The 22,401-nt window shown below is 38.1% G+C and overlaps 1 protein-coding gene across 1 annotated transcript in view; it reads left to right on the forward strand.

The window, feature by feature from the left end:
- vta1 (vesicle (multivesicular body) trafficking 1) overlaps positions 1-22,401 on the forward strand; it is a 61,021-nt gene that overhangs the window by 17,928 nt on the left and 20,692 nt on the right. The window contains exon 3 of the mRNA XM_066701651.1: positions 16,527-16,654. Within this exon, the coding sequence (XP_066557748.1) occupies positions 16,527-16,654 (128 nt within the window). The remainder of the gene's footprint in view (positions 1-16,526; positions 16,655-22,401) is intronic.

A 22,401-nucleotide genomic window follows, 5' to 3' on the forward strand; every position in this document is an offset into this window, starting at 1 on the left:
TATAGACATTGACCAGCCTCAATACAGCCCCCTTGTATTTAAGGTCGAGGCTGGCCAACCTGCCCGTCTCTATCACCCTAAATTTTTTAACTTCTATAAATGGGTTCTTCAGGAGTACGGCAATCCCGTCCGCTCGGGACATGTTGGACCCCGACCAAAAGGATTCACCTAGGGTCCAAGTGTCCCGGAGATCTTTATATTATTTTTGGAATGGGATGCCGCACTCCTGTAAACAGATAATATCTGCTTTCATACCAGCCAGAGAGTTTAAAACATCGGCCCTCTTTTTCACCTCAGCAATGCTCCTCACGTTTATAGATATAATAGTTAAGGCCATAATGGCAGTGAGGGCAATTACCCGCTCCGTAACAATGTAAAGAAACCCTCCTCTTCCCCACTTCTCTCTTCTCCCTCACCTAGCTTAGCGCTCGCACCCATCATTTCAACCATTTGCCTCACCGCTTGATCCTCTAGGAAGACTATGTGGGGGGCTCGGCTCCCGCCACCCGGTAAGCCTGGTGAAACTCCACTGGGCTCAGGGCCCGTGGTGCTGGAGGTTCTCCCTGGTTCCCTTCTAGCCGAGGCCCGACGAGCAGATGGCAGGGCAGAGGCCTTGTGTGCGACTGAGGAGAGGACTGGATAGACCCCGCTAGTCGTTCTTTTAACTAATGGTGAGGGAGGGGGTGGTCTCTCCCTTCCCGGCTGTCTGCTGCCGCAGGCCTCCTCCCTCAGCGCTAGTGACTCCGCCATTGCGGCCCTGAGGTTTTCTTAACAGAAGACACTGGCGCTGACTCTCCTCTCCTGAGGACCTGCGGCTCTCCCACTACTGCCGGGAGGGCATACCTGACCCCTCCCCTGAGAGAGTCTTGGTCGTGGGGCTGGAGGGATATTACTATTTTGGGGCCCGTCTTCCACCAGGCTGCCCACCCGGGGGAGTGGAGAAGGCCCACAACTCTCCGCTCCGGACTCGGAGTGGGGTGTATAAAACTGAGAGGGAGAGGTCTCTGCAGCGGGGGGGGAGCTGGTGGGGGTGGGAGAGCCAGCAGAATTAATCCTCTTGCTCTTCGCACCCCCCCCACCCAAGCTCCTCTTCTCTGTCCTTTGCCTCTTTCCCGCCACAACTGTCCACTCCCCCTCTGCCTCCACTTCCGACCCAGAGTCGGAGAGGGAGCCTGTGAGACTCCTGAGGACTGTTTCCTCTCTACCCCTGTCTAGGGGTATCTCCTTTGGAGGAGCCTCTACTTGATTTTCTGTCTCTCCACTACCCCCGAGGGCCCGCGCCCTATTTGCATAGGAGGAGGGACAATTCCTAAAAAGTTGCCCTCCCCCACCGCACAGGTTGCAGGCCCTCTCCTGCTTGCAGGCCCATGTCAGATGTTCTCTGCCGCAGACCTTGCACTTAATAACAGTGCAGGCTGCGGCTAAATGACCCAGGGCCCCACAGTTCCTACACAATTTGGGCATGCCTTGATAGAAGACTAGCCCCCTGTTTGCTTCTAAAATTACAGTGCTCGGCAGGTGGCGTACTCCGCCGATGGCGGCCACTTCCACCTGCAGGCGCACCTGCCACCGTCGAGCACCTGTCCAAACCCCATCCTCGTCATTGACCCTCTTGCTTTCAGACAGGATCTCACAGTGTCTCCACAGCCATACCTCTACATCATACTCTGCCACTGCTTCATTATAAAACTGGATGGTAACAATTTTTATTTCTCTATCTGTCAGGGCGTCGACCACAAAGTCACTCAGGAGCATACATTCCTTTTTTTCTCTATAAAAGTTCCAAAAACTCTCCAGCACTTGAGGGTTCTTAAAACTCACCTCAAACTTTTTATTTTGCAATAAAGCTGAATAATTATTTTCCAATTTAATAGGTGGCGTAAAATTTAAGAACGGACACGTTTTTACAGAAGAACGTCAGTCTCTGACAGAAGGCAGAGTTAACCAACTGACAGTGCTTAAATGTAATTCAAATGTGATGTATGTGATGTTTCTTTTATGAAACTAAGTGAAATCTAATGTACTAATTGCGAACAAACTTGCATTATTGTTATGTTATCTATATACCGTATTCGTCTAATAGACATGCAATGCTTGAAGATGAGACCTTTTGCATGCGTGTATTTTAAGTACTAAATCCCAAAATTCAAATTTTTCCCACAATGTCATGATTTTGGCACATTTGTCATTTCAGCGTTATGACAATATTTGGCCGTTTTACCGATCACAAAAAGATGACACGTGCATTCATCCTTGACCTTGTTATACAAGAAAATCTATCAGTGGTAACCGCATTTGAGTTTTTCTTGCCAACGAGGATATCACATGTTTACACACAGGTGCTATTTTATGTTATACATTAGTGTTAGTCAGAGTGCCTTTTTTGTAGTCCATTTAATTTGCTGATATATAGTCCTGATGCAGTGGGTAACATAGTCGGTGATTAAGTATTCCTGTTTATTTAAGTAAAACTTATTTTAGCAAATACATTGTGTTTATTCATTAATTGAATCTGTTCACATTACATGAGCAACAATACCCTTGGGTCTTGCACTCGGGATAAAATTTACTTTTTTGGCCACTAACCACTGTGTCTGGTTGAAGGAAAAAACTTACCAGCCACTTGGTATTTTTACCAGACAAAGGCAAACATCACTAAAAATGCATGAGGGTGCGTAAATGTGTGGTGAACATGTTAAAACGTGGCATTTATTCAGGTAATTAATCAATCACCATAACAAAATTTAATTGTACACCTGTATAGACTAGACAGGTGTGTATGAGGGAAAAGCATCTGGATAGAAGAAACATGCTCGCACACAGTTTCTACCAGTTTATCCTTAACCACCTTACTTCCGCTTCATTGCTCTCCATAAAATATGTCCTCCTGGACCGAAGACTGTCCAGATGCCATATATAAAAAAACAAAAAAAACATGATATTGCGGTTTGCCAAGTCAACTAACATGCCAACACTACAACGTCAACAAATTAATTTGTATACCGACAAATACTCTATCATAAACAAAAATTTGAGTTCCCATACACTTGTTGGCTACCCGGCAAAGTGGCTGGTAAAATTTACAGATTTACCCGCCACTGGCTAAATCTACCCGCATTTGGCGGGTGGCGGGTGTTCATTTTATAATCTGAAACAGGGGTGTGCGTGTCTATTAGGATATATACGGTATATGTTACAGAATTGATGTTATAAATTCAGTATTTTATATAAATTGCTCCTGGAATCAGTGCTTTTTATTTAAAAAACACTTTTGTTGACAAATTATGTTCCTATTAGTAAATAATAATATCAACAAAAATCACTGGAAATAAACACATGATTTTACTTTTCAAAAAGAATCAAAATGCAATTAGGAGTATCATAACTTTATTACACTTAGGGCAGGATTAAATAAGAAATGTTCGCAAAGTGCGAACACGGAAATTTGCGGAAGAGTCGCAGGAGGGAATCTTGCAGCTCAGCTCCTCGCTGAATTAAATGTGAACGGGGAAGAGACGTGTTTTGCTGGCATGGCTTCCGGGATCACAGTGTCTGAAAGACACCAGAGGATGGAAGAGCAGGACGGTCCTGCAAGAAGCAGCGATGGGTCATTAACGCATATAAGCACAGCAATCTAGTGCTCCCCGCTGTAAATCCACAGCATTAATCTTCCCGCTGACACAAAACTACAAGCCTATACTTCGTAGTGGTTAAAAATATGAGTAAAACCGAAGCCACCATTGATGAAAGCTGTTAATATTATTATGATATTAATATTATTATTTTTATTATTGGCAGACGCCCTTACCTAGATGTTATCTATTAGCGGGTAGAAGAAACTAGCAACTAAAAATTAGCCGCAACTGTTAATTGGAAATCAGCTGTTTCCACTGCTATGTTGGAGTTTATGTGAATGCAAGTCTCCTGTTCATCAGTAACATCAACGTACATTAGTTTGAGGTCCTTATGTACCGGGCACGAGCCCATAAAGACTTCCTTCTGTCATAGTTCTGTCATAGTTTTAGCTCAAGGAACATAACTTGTAATATGAGCACATTACAAGTGACATAACCTTCCAAATTAATAAGTACAGTGTTAACCCTCAGAGTACTAGGCCCACAGGGGTGCTCTACACGTCATGTCTAGAGCGCTCTCCAAAATATCACAGCGATTAACATAGCGCAGCAAATTACAATACATACACCGATCAGCCATAACATTATGACCACCTGCCTAATATTGTATAGGTCCCCCTTTTGCCGCCAAAACGGCCCTGACCCGTCATGGCATGGACTCTACTAGACCTCTGAAGTTGTTCTGTGGTATATGTGGGACCAAGACATTAGCAGCAGATCCTTTAAGTCCTCTAAGTTGCGAGGTGGGGCCGGTTCACCGCTTTACCTTCCTTGGACCACTTTTGATAGGCACTGACCTCTGCAGACCGGGAACACCCCACAAGAGCTGCAGTTTTGGAGATGCTCTGACCCAGTCCTCTAGCCATCACAATTTGGCCCTTGTCAAAGTTGCTCAGACCCTAACGCTTGCCCATTTTTCCTGCTTCTAACACATCAACTTTGAAAACAAAATGTTCACTTGCTGCCTAATATATCCCACCCACTGACAGGTGCCATGATAACGAGATTATCAGTGTTATTCACTTCACCTATTGGTCATCCAGATTCTGCTGAGGTCCTCTATGACCCCAAAACATTCAACAGCTAATAACTATTGATAGGTTACGTTTAGCACAATAATTACAATTGAGCACTAATAGGAAATCATAGATTTCCTTTCTGATCATGTCATTACTTCTGACCTTTAACCTTCTCTGGGCCAGATACGGCAGGTTGGCAATGTTAGAAAGTGTTCTCAGATATTGAACATCTCATTACTCCATTAAGGATGCTTTTATCAGTCATGTTACTATTGAGCATAGATAGGAAACTGTATTAAGTGTGCAAAATTGCTATCCGTTTCTCAATCGGAGCTATGGATCATGGGATATCGCCAAAAAACATCTCGACTTTTGAAGGCTTATAACTCCTTATGGGTGGCATATATGATGATGGTCACTATAGAACATGTATAGGAAACCATATGGGCTCTATCCATGCATGACTTTTAACTTGACCTCTGACCTCTCCTTTAAGGTCAAATCAGATTTTCTTCCATTTTAGGGTTACAATTAGCAAAATCCATCACAGTCATTATGAATCATTTCATAGGGGCCGAAATGTGTTCTTTTAAAAAAATTATGTTTGAACTTAGACCTTTCTTTTATCGTTCAAAGGTCAATTACAGTGAGGGGAAAAAAGTATTTGATCCCCTGCTGATTTTGTACGTTTGCCCACTGACAAAGAAATGATCACTCTATAATTTTAATGGTAGTTGTATTTTAACAGTGAGAGACAGAATAACAACATAAAAATCCAGTAAAATGCATTTCAAAAAAGTTATAAATTGATTTGCATGTTAATGAGGGAAATACGTATTTGATCCCCTATCAATCAGCAAGATTTCTGGCTCCCAGGTGTCTTTTATACAGGTAACGAGCTGAGATTAGGAGCACTCTCTTAAAGGGAGTGCTCCTAATCTCAGCTCGTTACCTGTATAAAAGACACCTGTCCACAGAAGCAATCAATCAATCAGATTCCAAACTCTCCACCATGGCCAAGACCAAAGAGCTGTCCAAGGATGTCAGGGACAAGATTGTAGACCTACACAAGGCTGGAATGGGCTACAAGACCATCGCCAAGCAGCTTGGTGAGAAGGTGACAACAGTTGGTGCGATTATTCGCAAATGGAAGATCTCACATCGTGGAGTTTCAATGATCATGAGAACGGTGAGGAATCAGCCCAGAACTACACGGGAGGATCTTGTTAATGATCTCAAGGCAGCTGGGACCATAGTCACCAAGAAAACAATTGGTAACACACTACGCCATGAAGGACTGAAATCCTGCAGCGCCCGCAAGGTCCCCCTGCTCAAGAAAGCACATGTACAGGCCCGTCTGAAGTTTGCCAATGAACATCTGAATGATTCAGAGGAGAACTGGGTGAAAGTGTTGTGGTCAGATGAGACCAAAATCGAGCTCTTTGGCATCAACTCAACTCGCCATGTTTGAAGGAGGAGGAATGCTGCCTATGACCCCAAGAACACCATCCCCACCGTCAAACATGGGGGGTGTTTTTCTGCTAAGGGGACAGGACAACTGCACCGCATCAAAGGGACGATGGACGGGGCCATCTACCGTCAAATCTTGGGTGAGAACCTCCTTCCCTCAGCCAGGGCATTGAAAATGGGTCATGGATGGGTATTCCAGCATGACAATGACACACAGCCAAGGCAACAAAGGAGTGGCTCAAGAAGAAGCACATTAAGGTCCTGGAGTGGCCTAGCCTAGCCTAATGCTTTTAACTAATTGTGTAGGGTATGCTAAGTTAAATGTAAGTGTACTTTAATGTACTGCTCAACATACATATTGCAAAGGTATTTATTGGTAGGACTACAAAGAAAATGCAGTAGGCTTAACAAACTAATCAGGTAGAGACATGGAAAAAAACCCTAAATAATAATTACATGGTTTTCACTGTTAATGACTTACAAATGCATTACTAATACCCCTTATGCATTAGTTAGCATCAATAAGTACTGTTCATGTTTTGAAAATATATCAATATTTTTTCCTAAGGCATTTAATGTTATTTCATAAGATAATGAAATTCATTCAAATTCATTCAAATATTGAATATATTTTAAATAAATAAAAGTGACAATCAGTGTTAGATATCTGAAAACAAATCAGCCCAAAATTAATTGGATTTGAATGTTTAGGGTATGAATAATTGCTAAAACCCACTGTAGTCTATGAAGGATGTGAGTAATTCTGGAGGCAACTGTACCTGTAGTTTGTTTACTATAGATCTAATCTTTTTCTTCTTTTCTGCTAACTTAAGATTAGGAATTGAAACACAGGAAAGCACCTGAACACTTAAATAATAATAATAATAATAATAGTAATAATAATTATGATAATAATAATAATAATGTACCTAAAGTAAAACGATTGACAGCAATTTATGCTATATAACCCAGTTACACAAAAACATTGAATAGCTTGGTCAACCAGGTCAATTTCATGAGACTTTAACCGTAAAGTCTAACACATTCAAAATAATAAAGAAAATATAATGCAAATGACAGTATATTTAAAGAACAACAGTGATGTGCTTTTAAAGCTTATGAAGAGTATAATGTTGTAGATTTGTATTATTATTGCAACTTGTTATACAACTTTAACGCTATTTAAAAACTTGGTGCCTTATGTCAGGTGCTAACTGTTAAAGGGACAGAATCTCAAGAATTTGTGGTACTTGGGAATTCCAACCACAGTTAAAATATTTACTTAAGTTGGAAAAAGTGTATGTTTTAGTATATTATGTTCAGCTTCAATCTACATGTTCCAAGAATACTTATGTATTATGCTTTTCAAAATCAATTCCACTTTTATTTTCCACAAGTTCGATTCCATCTACATCTGGGCAGAGGCTTACTCTTCTGTATACTTTAAAATGTGTGCTTGTAGTCTACATGGGTGCTTGAAGTACAGTTTAAAGTGTATAAAAAGTGTTGAATAATAATTGAATAATAGCTGAAAACATTTGAAGTGTCCAAATTATGGAGGCACCTGGAAATCTAATTTGGTAAAACAGCTAAGAAATAATAAGAATAATAACTAAATAATACAACTAAATAATAACACAGGCACCTCAGAATTTTAGACTGAATAAATAATTTATTGTAATAATCTGAGGCAGTCCTTCCCCAGTCCTGTGACCGTATCAACTGATTTCAATGGTATTTAACCCCCAGATTACTAATGTTACAGCAATATGCTTCAGGACTATAGCTGTCCCACACAAATGAGAGTGCTGGTCAATACTATCATGCAGCAAATTACTGAAATTTAAATTAAAAAGATACAAATAATATGAAACCTATATGTCAGGGTTGATTTTTTTTTTTATTTTTCAAATTAATATAGTGTGTATATAATGTGTATTAGCAAATAAAGTTTTTGTTAATACCACTTGTTATTTTCAAAATCAACCATGCAGATAAAAAATTACAAAAATCCCAAGCATGTTCTATTTAAAATACAACAAAAATCACAGATGTATACAAACAATTTAAAATATATAATCAATTTGGATGTAGTGCAAATATCTACAAGCTCATCAGAACCACATCACAAATGTGCTTGCCCTCAAAATCCAAAATAATTTCTTAATGTTAGCTGTTATCGGTTATCTGTTCTGGTAATTCAGTAATTTGGGTCCAAAATTAGGACTCAGGACTGAGATTTTTGTTGACCACATGAATTAAAGGAACATCTTCGTCTGTACTGTCAATTCCTTTAACATCTACTCTTAATCCCCCTTTCCATCTTCCTCTTCCAAATTTGTCATCACTGTTCACAAACGTTTTAGGCCACGCATCCCCTTCCACATTCTGACCAGGGGCAGGATTAAATCAAAACTTTGACTAATAGCAAACTACAAACCTGTTCATCATAGCGGTTACATTTATGATTAGAAGAAAGTGTCATCTTATTAAAAATGAAGCCGCAACTGAGTACAGTTCTGTAGTTTTCTATTAGCAGATGGGTCAAAGTTTTGATTTAATCCGGCCCCAGGTTGATGCACCCTCCCCCCCCAACTTTATTATTATTATTTTTTTCCCCAAATTACATGTGCAATTTGTAACAATATTGTCATGAAGTGTAAAAATAAAGAAAAGCTTCAGAAAAGGGGGGATTGAAGGTTGGCTTTGGAGGGCTGCACCAAACGTCCTCGAGGGCCGCACTTTGGGAACCCCTGCTTTAGAGGTTTTGCCCAATTAATAGTTTTATTGGTCTTGGAGATGTAAAATCTTCAAAACACTCCTTGTAAGAGTATCTTAAAAACACACACTAAATCTGACATTTCACACCTCTCGACTAGGACCAATACAATATTGACACCAAACCTCTCTGGTATTGGTCAGCACAGTTTATTATTAAGTAAAATTGACCAATACAAATCTGTACAGCAAATGTGAGGGTGGAATCTACCAATGATTATCAGCCATCTAGTCCTCACAAGGCACACCTCCATGGGCCCAGTAGCACCTTCAGAGTTAAACACCTGGTTCATTCTTTACTCTGTTTGTGTCAATAGTAATAACAAAGTTTTAAAACAAACACACACACATATATTAATGGTGTCATTTAATGTCAGTTATTTCAGTAATTCATCTGGTTATGTTTTATCTTTGGTTAATGGCATTTTATGTTTTTTGCTCTTCTCTTAACATCATTCCATGCATCATTCCACTTCATATTTTATCAACAAAGAAAACCTAAGAAGACCCTTAGACCTTGTGACAATGCTCCTCATTCCAAGTTTTGCCTTCTTTAATAATGTTAGTATACCATTTATAGAAAAGCCTTTTGAAGATTTTGTGCTGACACACAATGGCGTTTAAGCACTTGGCTGTTTTCTTACATAGTGGAAAGGCATTTGAGGGTTAATTAGCACAATTTGATTTTTCATGTTATAAAAATATGACCCTTCAGTACAGAAAGCATAAACATGGCAAATTCATATTAAACAAGAAATGTAACCTGTATGACCTTCTGATGATCAAAGAGCTAGTGTTAGTCTGGCAGTATCCTCACTATTGTGTTTTGAATGAGGGGGAGTCCTTTTGCTGGTGTTTCATTCTACTATAGTAAAATCAATTATAGGTGCTCTGTATCCTTTTGTGATAAAAATCACAATTTGTTCACTACAGCATACATTTTTTTGATCCTGATAACTCATTATATTGATTTCATTTATTGGGACTAACAGGTATTATTTAAAAAGATTTTCTGTTGATCTTTAGCCTAGTTACTACAACTGAAACCATACAAATGTTTGCCAGCTAGTATGCAATTACAAAGCATCAGTGCACAGGTGATAAAATTAGACTTTTAAAAGCTGTTCCCACCATGCATTTCCTGAACAGCCAGAAAATGTTTTGATTAGAATTTTTTAAAAGGACAAAAAAACGAAAAAAACAACAACGGTGTAATGGGCTTTGCCTTTTTGTTGAAAACTTATAAATGCTTTATTTGTTTTTAGCATGCTAGCTTCAGGCTGGGGTCAGACCTTTTTTTATGCTTGACTTTATTGCCTTTCATTTAAATATATCTCTAAATATTTATTAAAAATGAATTACATCTGCCCATACCTTAAACATAATGTTTCAGGGTTTCCTGCTGCTGTATTAAAAAAAACCAAAAAAACAACAACAACAAATGCTTGAACGTCAAAAAAACTATATGAACACAAGCGCTCACCCCCACTGACCTGGGGGCATGCTATAAGTAAATACATAATAGGAAAATATCATTATCTGCTGATCTTGTTCTATGAATATTGGATATCGGTATTTTCATATCAGTGCATCCCTAGCATCCCTAGCATCCCATGTCAAATTAGGTTTAAAAACCTCTGTCCTTGTTAAGCTTTAATTATTTTAATGATTAGCAAGTTACAATCATTACCTTGTGTACAGTAGTGGAGTTTAAAAAAGTTATCCAGAATAAATTGAAGAAAACAGTATTTGCAGTTGGCATATTATTTGCCTAAGTTGTGTAAATCCAGATATATCCTATACAACTATGTATTTTGTTTTAACACTCAGACCCCGTTCACACTTATTTAGTCCGCCTTTTTTCTGACCCCGTTCACAGTTGAGGTTTTAGGAGGCCTGAGTGCATTCACATATGCAACTGAAAAGGAGGTCTAAACGAAATGCATGCCAGGAATGAAACAAATTTGCTCAAACAAACCAGTTACGCATTACATTTGGTCTGCTAAAAGGTGTATGCGATGTATTTATAATCACAACTTATTAATATTGATATATATATATATATATATAGGCTATTGATCGGTTCTATATTTTCGTTGAAAGTAATCTTAACCCTTTGCAGCCGAAGCTTTCTAATATAATAAAAAAAAAAATGCTGGTTCAATGGGGAATCGAATTAATATATTTCCCTTTTCAAATGTCTGTCTTCGGTTTTGCAAGTCTAAAAGTGTTGCTATACAATTCACCCGAAAGCGAAGCACATTTAGTAGGACATCTACATGAAATCACAAGAAATCGTATGCATTAGTTATCAGTAGCCTATTAAGATTTATAATCTGAAAATGTGTATTACATACATACATACATAAACACACACACACACACACACAGTACATATAGTATATTACAGTAGTAGTACTTCAAAAGTACTGTGCTTTTTGCTGCAGTTCGATATGTCCCATGCAATCCAAGCTGCTGCTCAGTATTTCTTCTGAGTTCCTCAGCAAAACGTGCAGCCTTTTCTCTGGACTCCACTGCCATTTTAAAAGTCTGAATTTTGCATTTTTATGTTCCTTTTAACTTGGTCGGGCGAGTGATTGATAGCCATCAAAAGAAGCCTTCTGTGCGCTTCTATAGTTATATCCTCATAGACAGCAGCGCTCATACACTTCCTTTGGTTATCTTTTTTAACTTTATCTTCCATCCACATTGTAAACAGTGCTTTAATTTCTGCATCGTCCCAGTTACCTCCAAAGCCAAAGTAATTACAAAGTAATTGTACTGCTCAGCTCAAAAACAGCTGGTCTTGTTTTAAAATGCATTGATTTGAATGGAAAACTGCTTCAGTTAAATTTATATTGTTTTAATGCAAGATTCGGATAAGAGAATACAGTTAAATGGTCCCGTTCATAATTTCACAATGCATTTTACACCTGAAAATTGCATTACTGTTAAATTTCAGACTTCAATCATACATAGTAGAAGAAGAAAAAACAATAGCAAGTTTACCAGCTACACACACTTTTATTTTTATTGACTGAGTAGTTTGAACTATTTACATTATAACTCATTACTTAGCCTATACTTTTATATTTATATATAAACATGTGAGCTAGCAAAATGTATCGGTACATTTAAGGCTATAGATCGATATTAGAGAAAATACTGTTTATCTTGTCTTGTTTGGGCCCGTCACATTCATATTCACATTTAGGTCGCCTTTCGGCCACCAAAAAAGGTTTAGGCCGGGTCAAAAAGCTGGACTAGTTTTAACACGGCCCAGGGCCGCCTTAAAACTATGACCCCATTCACAGCAGCCCTGGGCCGACCTAAATCTCATATTTGAATGGGGTCTCAGACATTGAAGTTGATATTTAGAACTAGTCCTATCCTAAATGTTATGCAAATATGTTTGCCCAGAATGTGATGAATATTTGGATTAAATGAAAACTCATCAGACATGCATGGTATACAATATTCTTTCGATGTATTGTTTAAGAAACAGTTCTCATTACACTTTTATATGTGTCTGGTATTGTTATGCAGTTTTATTCTGATCACCAATGGTAAACAATATATCATTGTTAGTCTATAGTGTGTAAGAGCATCAACAGGGTCTTTCCTTACTTTTGTTTCACTAGTATAGTAAAATCAATAGCACTACTAAATTTACAATATTATTCTATATAATACAATTGTTTATTCAAAGAGTAACATAACAAAATGTCAAAGAGCAGAATGAGAACAATGTCTATAAACACCAATCATTCAGTACACATGCACGGAAAACATTCTGTATGGCCACAGGAGGCCATTTTACAAAAAGTTTGTTAGATGAAAAATGATTAAAGAGAAAGCAGTCTACGAAGGTTGTATTAACAAGGGAAAAAAATGGGTGTTACATGATTGTTATAATTCAATTAAAGGTTTGAGTAACATGTTCTATCTGTACATGTTTTATCCGTAAAAAAAAGCACATTTCCTGCAAAGTTAGTTTAGGCCTACATTTTTTTTTACTGCTAAACACAAGTGATGTACTGTGTAGTGTTTTGCTTTTTTTAAGGATAGCCTGAAATTTCATTAAATTGTGAACAGTAACTCCTTTCAGGAGTCTTGAGTCCACCTGCTGAAATGTAACCAGTATTATTTGCTTTACTGATTTTACAAGGAAACTTGAAGCTTTCTAGTAGACTGTAACATCTTAGAGAGAGCCTTAATCTGTCACAGTGAGCCAGCATGCTGAAGCACGTTTTTGGGTTATGGCCCTTCAAACCATTAGACACAATATATGAGCCCCATTAAGTTAGTGTATGAAGTGAGGTATCAGTCAGTTTAGAAGATTTTAAGTGTCTAGATATTTCAGACAATTTTGTATGCAATACTTTTTTAGATACTGTCTTTTCCTCACCATTGCAGTCCATTTTGATTGATAGATAGAAAAGATTGTAATTGTGTAAGCACAGAGACCTAAACAAATTTTCTAGTTTTTTATGAGACTGATTGCTTTTGAACTTAATAAAAATAATAATAATAATAAACTCAACTAAGTCATACATTTAAATGTTGACTAAACAAACCGGTAATGCTACATATATTTTTTCTGTATAATATAGTCAATTGTGTTATTTAAGCTTCTGATGCATGTTTTGTGTTACAGTGCAATTCTATTAATTAATTAGTGTATCATCTCTGCTAAAATGAAACTCCAAATCCAATGTGAGTAGGAGATTGTGGGAGAGACAGGGTTGCCAGATTGGGCAGTTCCATGCTCAATTTGGCTTATTTGTTTATTTCTTTGTGTGTAAAAATTACTTTTTGCAGGTGCCTAAATGTTGGGGTACTTCTACATCGCGCAGGTGTTAATTTGATATATATTTTTTGTATTTTGTATTTCAAATTGTGTATTATTTTTCAGAATACGCAAAAACACTCTCCGTTGTTGTTTTCACTACAGTTGCTATTCATATCTGCGAATTTTAGACTCTGTGCAGCCTCCTACTAACGTAACAATGATCTTCTCAGAAAGATGTCTATGAAAACATGGCTTAATTGGTTTGCTTCTGCACAGAATGATCCACGAGATTGCAGCGTATGACTAAATCAATTTTGTACAAGACCTACCTCATGCTCTGTAATTTAGCAAGTCAATACACTTCTTAGCAGAGTTGCTTCATCAAGGCTGCTGATTTTATTTCTTTATTTTTAATACAAATGAGTAAATAGTTTAAATTCTAGGAGATTTGCATGAAAGAATGGGAGAGTGGGCTTATTTATTTATTTAAATGCAGTGGATGGTGGAAACACCACGTACAGTTATGGCTAACAATATTGGCACCCTTGCACTTTTTTCAAATAACTCACAATTGTCCCTAAAAATAAGTTGAAATTTACCATTTATTGAAAATACCAAGTATTTGGTCTACACAATTCTTTATTTCACTGTAAATATTACAGAACCTTTCTTTTTGATTCAGAACTTAATATATCCATTTAAATCAGAAAATAAACAGAAATGGCAGTGACAAAATTATTCACACACTAGACTTAATATTTGGTAGCACAGTCTTTGGTTAAAATAACTGCAATCAGGTGCTTTCTGTATCCATCGATGAGCTCTGTACTGGCAATTTGGTCCATTCTTCTTGTGCAAACTGGTCCAGTTATCCCAGATTTGAAGGGTGCCTTCTCCCAACTGACACTGGTTATTATGGATATTGTGCTCCAAAATTACATGGTATTCTCCTGATTTCAAAATGCCATGCACATGTTCAAGGCACCCAGTGCCAGAGGCAGCAAGGCAACCCCAAAACATTACTGAACCTCCTCCATGTTTGACGGTAGGGAATTTTTTTTTTTTTTTTTTTTTTTAGGTCTTCATTTTGTCATTTTGTTATTTTGTTTTCTGTAAACATAGCGATGGTGTGCTTTACCAAAAAGCTCTAATTTGGTGTCATCTGTCCACAGGACAATCTCCCAGAAGGATTTTGTCATGTTCAGGTGTGTTTTGTCTCTCTCTCAGCAGTGGGCTGCTCCTGGGTCTCCTACCATATAACCCTCTTTCATTGAGTTGGCGACGGATGTTGCAAGTTGAAACTGTTGTACCTTGTGTCTGAAGGGCAGCTAGAATCTGTGTGGCAGTTGATCAAGGTGCTTTCTCCATCATTTGAACAATCCTTCAGTGTAATTTTCCATCAAGTTTTCTCTTGTGGCCACGTCCATGCTTGTCTACAATCTTGTCTGACCTCCTCAGACAATTCTCAGTTGTTTTATTTTCTCCATGCTCATTGCGATACAAACGGTTATACTAAACAGGAGAGTCCTTTTCTCTTGTCAACTGGGTGAATGAGTGATTTTTTTTATATTGCAGGCACCTGCAACTCACCATAGTTACCATATGATATGATATACTTAGATCTTCAGAAAGCTTTTGATAAGGTTCCATTGGCTACTTATAACGGGTTTCTCGCTTAGTTTCTAATCTCCGTTGGCACAATGGTTAAAGAACAGCACTGCGAGCCTGGCATTGTGGGTTCAGTTCCTGAAAAGGATGTATGTATATGTATGTGTGTATATATATATTTTTTTAAATTATATATATTCCTAAAGTTAAACGGTATCAGAGTAGAACAAATAATTATAAGGTGATTAATAAGGCTTTTACACAGTTTCTCTTAATTATAATTGCGTTTCAATAACACTGTTCAGGGAACGTTAACTCATAGCAAATGTAACGACAAAGCAAGGAAAATTAACTCATTGATATCCAGTTAGTGGATCATTAATCAAATTCAACCAAACTAAATGTAAGATATCAAAAACAATAACTTAATAATAATAATAATTGGACATCCAAATATGCACTGAATTTAATAACAATGCTTAAGTAAAATAAACAAACCAATCTCCGCCTTTGTGCAATGTAGGAACTGTATTTTCAAAAGATAAAAACAAGGTTACTTATGGAAATCAAAAAGGATTTGGCAGCTACACATCACTGCAGCAGGTGCTACTCACCTGTTTTATACACACAGCAGCAGTACATAATAAGACTGAGTCTGTGACGACCTACATACATACGGACAATTATGAGTATTGGGTAATATTTATTACTACTACATCCATGATATTGTGTTTATACTGCGCGTATGAGCCTCGTTGTTTGCCCTATCAGGTCAATGGCATACAGTTGTGCACCAATATATTACCGAAGAGGTATGCATTTGGGATGTGTCCAGACTTGAGTGCCCTGCAGTGTGCATGATATTTACATGGCGCATTCATCAAATAACTGCACAAAACTGTGCTCAAACAGTGGGAATAACAGCGCTCTGTGGAGTCATCCATTTGGGTTTGTGATTTGATCTCTCCTTTTTTGGCCAGGTTGCATATTTTTGGTGCGGCACACGTTTTTTATGGAAATTCCGCAGTTTGTATATCGGGTCATTGGTGAATTATTTATCCATTGTTTATTTTCTCAATATCTGTAGGGTTTTTCTGCTTGTAAACAAAATAATATATGTTGTAAATTAAGATGTACCTCAGGGTATGTAACTAGAAGTTACAATAAAATGTGATGTGTTAATATTACCTCTAATTACAATTTTGGTCTTGCATATAATTTCAGATGAAGAAGGAGTTACATGAGAATGAGTCCATCACTCAGGAGGTCGTCGGCAATGCCCACATTGAAAACTACGCTTTAAAAATGTTCTATTATGCAGACAACGAAGATCGAGCAGGGAGGTTTCACAAGTAAGACTATATGCAACTTTTAGTCTACATTTGAAAATGTATAATTCTTGCTTGTTTTATTTTCTTGCATTTGAGCCTTATCTGTCTAATGAGTAGTTACAACTGTGTCTTTCTAAACTGGCAAAAAAAAATGTCTTGCTTAAAAATAAGAAAAGCCAATAACTGGTGCACTTATTCCTGTGGCCCCTTCTATGGCGGACCTCTGTTGAAGATAGTTTTTGGCACTAGAAAACTACAAATAAAAAAAACTGATTGTCCTTGTTAGTAACTTTTTTATGAATGTGTGCCAATAATTGTTTAGCTGTTTACCGTTAATGTTCAATTGGCACTAGACATACAGTGAGGGGAAAAAAGTACTTGATCCCCTGCTGATTTTGTACGTTTGCCCACTGACAAGGAAATTATCATTCTATAATTTTAATGGTAGGTGTATTTTAACAGTGATAGACAAAATAACAACAAAAAAATCAAGAAAAACTCATTTCAAAAAAGTTATAAATTGATTTGCATGTTAATGAGGGAAATAAGTATTTGACCCCTTCGACTTAGTACTTGGTGGCAATAACCTTGTTGGCAATCACAGAGGTCAGATGTTTCTTGTAGTTGGCCACCAGGTTTGCACACATCTCAGGAGGGATTTTGTCCCACTCCTCTTTGCAGATCCTCTCCAAGTCATTAAGGTTTCGAGGCTGACGTTTGGCAACTCGAACCTTCAACTCCCTCCACAGATTTTCTATGGGATTAAGGTCTGGAGACTGGCTAGGCCACTCCAGGACCTTAATGTGCTTCTTCTTGAGCCACTCCTTTGTTGCCTTGGCTGTGTGTTTTGGGTCATTGTCATGCTGGAATACCCATCCACGACCCATTTTCAATGCCCTGGCTGTGGGAAGGAGGTTCTCACCCAAGATTTGACGGTACATGGCCCCGTCCATCGTCCCTTTGATGCAGTGCAGTTGTCCTGTCCCCTTAGCAGAAAAACACCCCCAAAGCATAATGTTTCCACCTCCATGTTTGACGGTGGGGATGGTGTTCTTGGGGTCATAGGCAGCATTCCTCCTCCTCCAAACACAGCGAGTTGAGTTGATGCCAAAGAGCTCGATTTTGGTCTCATCTGACCACAACACAACCCAGTTCTCCTCTGAATCATTCAGATGTTCATTGGCAAACTTCAGACGGGCCTGTACATGTGCTTTCTTGAGCAGGGGGACCTTGCGGGCGCTGCAGGATTTCAGTCCTTCACGGTGTAGTGTGTTATTAATTGTTTTCTTGGTGACTATGGTCCCAGCTGCCTTGAGATCATTAACAAGATCCTCCTGTGTAGTTCTGGGCTGATTCCTCACCGTTCTCATGATCATTGAAACTCCACGAGGTGAGATCTTGCATGGAGCCCCAGACTGAGGGAGACTGACAGTTATTTTGTGTTTCTTCCATTTGCGAATAATCGCACCAACTGTTGTCACCTTCTCACCAAGCTGCTTGGTGATGGTCTTGTAGCACATTCCAGCATTGTGTAGGTCTACAATCTTGTCCCTGACATCCTTGGACAGCTCTTTGGTCTTGGCCATGGTGGAGAGTTTGGAATCTGATTGATTGATTGCTTCTATGGACATGTATCTTTTATACAGGTAACAGCTCGTTACCTGTATAAAAGACACCTGGGAGCCAGAAATCTTGCTGATTGATAGGGGATCAAATACTTATTTCCCTCATTAACATGCAAATCAATTTATAACTTTTTTGAAATGTGTTTTTCTGGATTTTTTTGTTGTTTTTCTGTCTATCACTGTTAAAATACACCTACCATTAAAATTATAGACTGATCATTTCTTTGTCAGTGGGCAAACGTACAAAATCAGCAGGGGATCAATACTTTTTTCCCTCACTGTATAGATTAGAGAGATCCAATTGGAGAAAGAAAAAAAAAAAAACAGGGCCTTATGAATTCATTTGCACTAATATAAGAACACCAGGGAGGTCTTCTGTGCAATTAGTGGTATTTAATAACAAATCAGATTCATGGACTGATAAAGTGAAACACGTGGTTAGGTATTGTGCATCTTCTGAACTAAAGTGTCAGCAATGGTAAAGCTCTGATATGAAAGCCACAATGTGATGTGATGACAATGCACATATATCTTTGTAGTAAGATACATTGCAAGATTTCAGTTCTGCTCAATGGGGTGAAATAAAGTAAAGTGAATGAATGGTGGACTCGATAAAGAACTGGTTAATCTCGGGAAAACAGAGAGCAGTTGTGTAAGAGGATGTTTCTGAAGGAGAAAAGTACTGACTGAGGTCTTGTCAGGGTCATTTCTCAGAGTCATGGCCATAATGTATGTAAATGGCAATAGGCAAACTGTGAGATTGCTAAATTTTGCTGACCCTGCAATCTTTGAATACAGAAAAGGAATTGGATTAAAATTAAAGGGGTCACCGGAAATTACAGTGTAAATAATTTGGATTGTATCCATCTTTAAGTATATTGAAACATTTTATATTTTGAAACTAAAATAGGGTAAGCTGATAAAACAACACTCTATCAAAAACACCAGTATCAGTAAATGTAAGGGTTAAAACATTTTTAGGTATAGTGAATAATATGAGACATCTGTCAATAAATATCATAGCTGTATAAATTGTTTTCCTTTAGCAGAACTGTAGAAGACACAGTTGTAACACTACAAGCAAACATGAATACAATGTTTTATGGTCTGTATTTAACACAAAGTTAAGAACCCACCCTGAATTGGTGGCACAATATATTAAATTATTATATTAAATTCCATTTATTTCTAGTATTTATATTTAATAACTACTATAATACACATAAACTGTATGTGTATTATAATGGGGATTAAAATAATAGTTAAATAAGGACATAATTGTAATAATAATAAAGTTGCTTGAACATTAAATAAATGACTCCCATCTTTTTGAGATGACCATGTTTTGCATGAAAAGCAAATTTAGCTCAGAGTCTTAAAGGGATGGTAAGAGTTGACAAAGCTGAACATTTGCCTGACTGAATTTCCAACAAGATGTACTAGCACAAACTGCTTACCTAACTGGTACGGTACTGTGTGGGGACAACATTAGTGCACATGCGTTTGCTAAGATTAAAATAATATTTCTGTGACAACAAAACAATTGTCAGTGTGGGATGCATTTTCACATTGTTGGTTCATATGTTTAAAGATATGCTTTGTATGCAGTTCCCTGATTTTAATAATAAATGGTCTTCCAAGGTATGTGTTTCCTAATATACACCTCAACAGACGAGTACAATTTAGTGGACGAAATTAACTTATATTTGTATATATTAATATAAATGAATACATCCATTAAAGTGTTTTAGAAGCTTATGACCATTTTAAAAAGAATAGCATATATATATAACTTTAGGGCGGTCCCAAACGGTACATTTTTACCTTCGAAGGTTCGGAACACATTACCGAACAAAGGTTTGAAGCTTTGTTGGTGCTCATTTGCATAATTTACAGATGACATCATATTAGCTACTAGTGCAGGGGAAGTCAATAGGTGGACCGCGGGCAAATCCGGACCACCAGACGCTTTTGACTGGACCGTGAGAATAATTTTAACTTATTATCAAGAATTTTTATTTTTATTTTTTTAATGTAACGTTACGGTGGTTTGTTGCACTCAGTGCTTGTTATTGTGTGGAACCTAGTATTAAAATTGGATGTCCTATATAGAGTTCATGTTCACATTATTTAGTTCATTGATTGCTCGCAGATTCCCAGTTTGGGCGTCTTTGTACACATTCTGGACTGGGGCAAGAGTGTCACTTTGTACTAGTAAAAAAAACAACAACAAAAAAAAAGCAGGTATTCAGTTTGTTTTCCTGATTCCTATATATAAACTGCGGATTGTTTGTCGTGTGGACGTATTTCAACCTCGCCTCCATGGTGGCTCACAATGCCATAGCCTGTATTCACCTAGAAACTCATACATCAGCAGTGGAAACAGCTGATTTCCAATGAAAATGCATATATCTAGCAGGTGCACGAATTGAGAATTGTGCATCCTCACCAGTTTCAATTACAGAGAATTAGATCTCTGTGATTGACAAGCACCAGAAACCACGTCTACTTTGCCTAATGTCGGTTGATATGTGATTTTTCTCTGGTGATATATGGTTGTGAAGCAAAGATATGTTTGAGTCCAAATCTGCCTGTTTATATTATGTTTATCTATATGCCTACAATAATCTTTAACACATTAAAATTAAAGGTAGTCTGAAACCGTGTTAATACTAATATTTACATTTATTTAAACATTTTATTTTTTGGTTTTTGTCAAATTAATGTACTAAACCGGTCTGCAGTGGTCAGTACCTATCAAAAGTGGTCCAAGGAAGGAAAAGCGGTGACCCGGCGACAGGGTCATGGGCGACCAAGGCTCATTGATGCACATGGGGAGCGAAGGCTGGCCCGTGTGGTCCTATCCAACAGATGAGCTACTGTAGCTCAAATTGCTGAAAAAGTGAATGCTGGTTCTGATAGAAAGGTGTCAGAACACACAGTGCAACACAATTGTTTGTTTGTTGCGTATGGGGCTGCGTAGCTGCAGACCAGTCAGGGTGCCCATGCTGACCCCTGTCCACTGCCGAAAGCGCCTACAATGGGCACGTGAGCATCAGAACTGCACCACAGAGCAATGGAGGAAGGTGGCCTGGTCTGATGAATCACAAGTTCAAGGTGTTGACTTGGCCTCCAAATTCCCCAGATCTCAATCCAATCGAGCATCTGTGGGATGTGCTGGACAAACAAGTCCGATCCATGGAGGCCCCACCTCGCAACTTACAGGACTTAAAGGATCTGCTGTTAATGTCTTGGTGCCAGATACCACAGCACACCTTCAGAGGTCTAGTGGAGTCCATGCCTCGATGGGTCAGGGCTGTTTTGGGAACTACACAATATTATGCAGGTGGTCATTATGTTATGGCTGATCGGTGTCTTACTAATTCACGGAAGTGTGTGTGTTGGAAAGGGTATTTGAAGGTGTGATTCCCTCCCTCTGATGTCTGGACATTGACTATACCTTGACCAATAAATTTGAACCCTGATTCAAAATAATTGACTACCCCTGTACTAGTGTATAGATTTGAATGAAAATCCTACTACTTTTTTTTTTTTTTTTTTTTTTTACAGGTAATCCATAAAAAAAAAACGTAATCATGTTTTCATTTATTTATTACAAGCACACGGTTTATATTGATTTTACGTGCATGAAACATGTTAACCTTCTAAGCACCTTAATCATAATAAACTGTATGCATGTTAACTTTAATTTGTATTTTATTAATATCGGAATTGTGGATTAGTATTGTAACTCTTGCAGGGGTTTCCAAGGAGACCCAACTCATCATTGTGGGTGCAACAACAAATAGTTTTATTTATTATGACTGCAGCACACACTGGTCTCAGGGACTGAACACACACTGACTCGTTCTTCCATCTCCCTTCACCTTTTATCCCCTCTCCCCGCACTCCTCCCCACTGCACCCCATTAACCCTTTATTGGGTGCGGTGGCACGCTTCAGTATTTAAACACTGTCCATTTATATCAACAAGAGAAAACAATCAATGTTACTGTGAAGTGGTTTGTAAAAACCTTCAAAGGTCTGGAGACGAACCTTCGAACCTTCGAACCTTCGGAACAGCCCTATATAACTTTTTAACTAAAGTAGTATTACTAATGCCAAATAAGTACTGGAAATTAGA

The sequence above is a fragment of the Amia ocellicauda genome, chromosome 1 (assembly GCF_036373705.1).
Source record: "Amia ocellicauda isolate fAmiCal2 chromosome 1, fAmiCal2.hap1, whole genome shotgun sequence".
Classification (NCBI taxonomy): domain Eukaryota; kingdom Metazoa; phylum Chordata; class Actinopteri; order Amiiformes; family Amiidae; genus Amia; species Amia ocellicauda.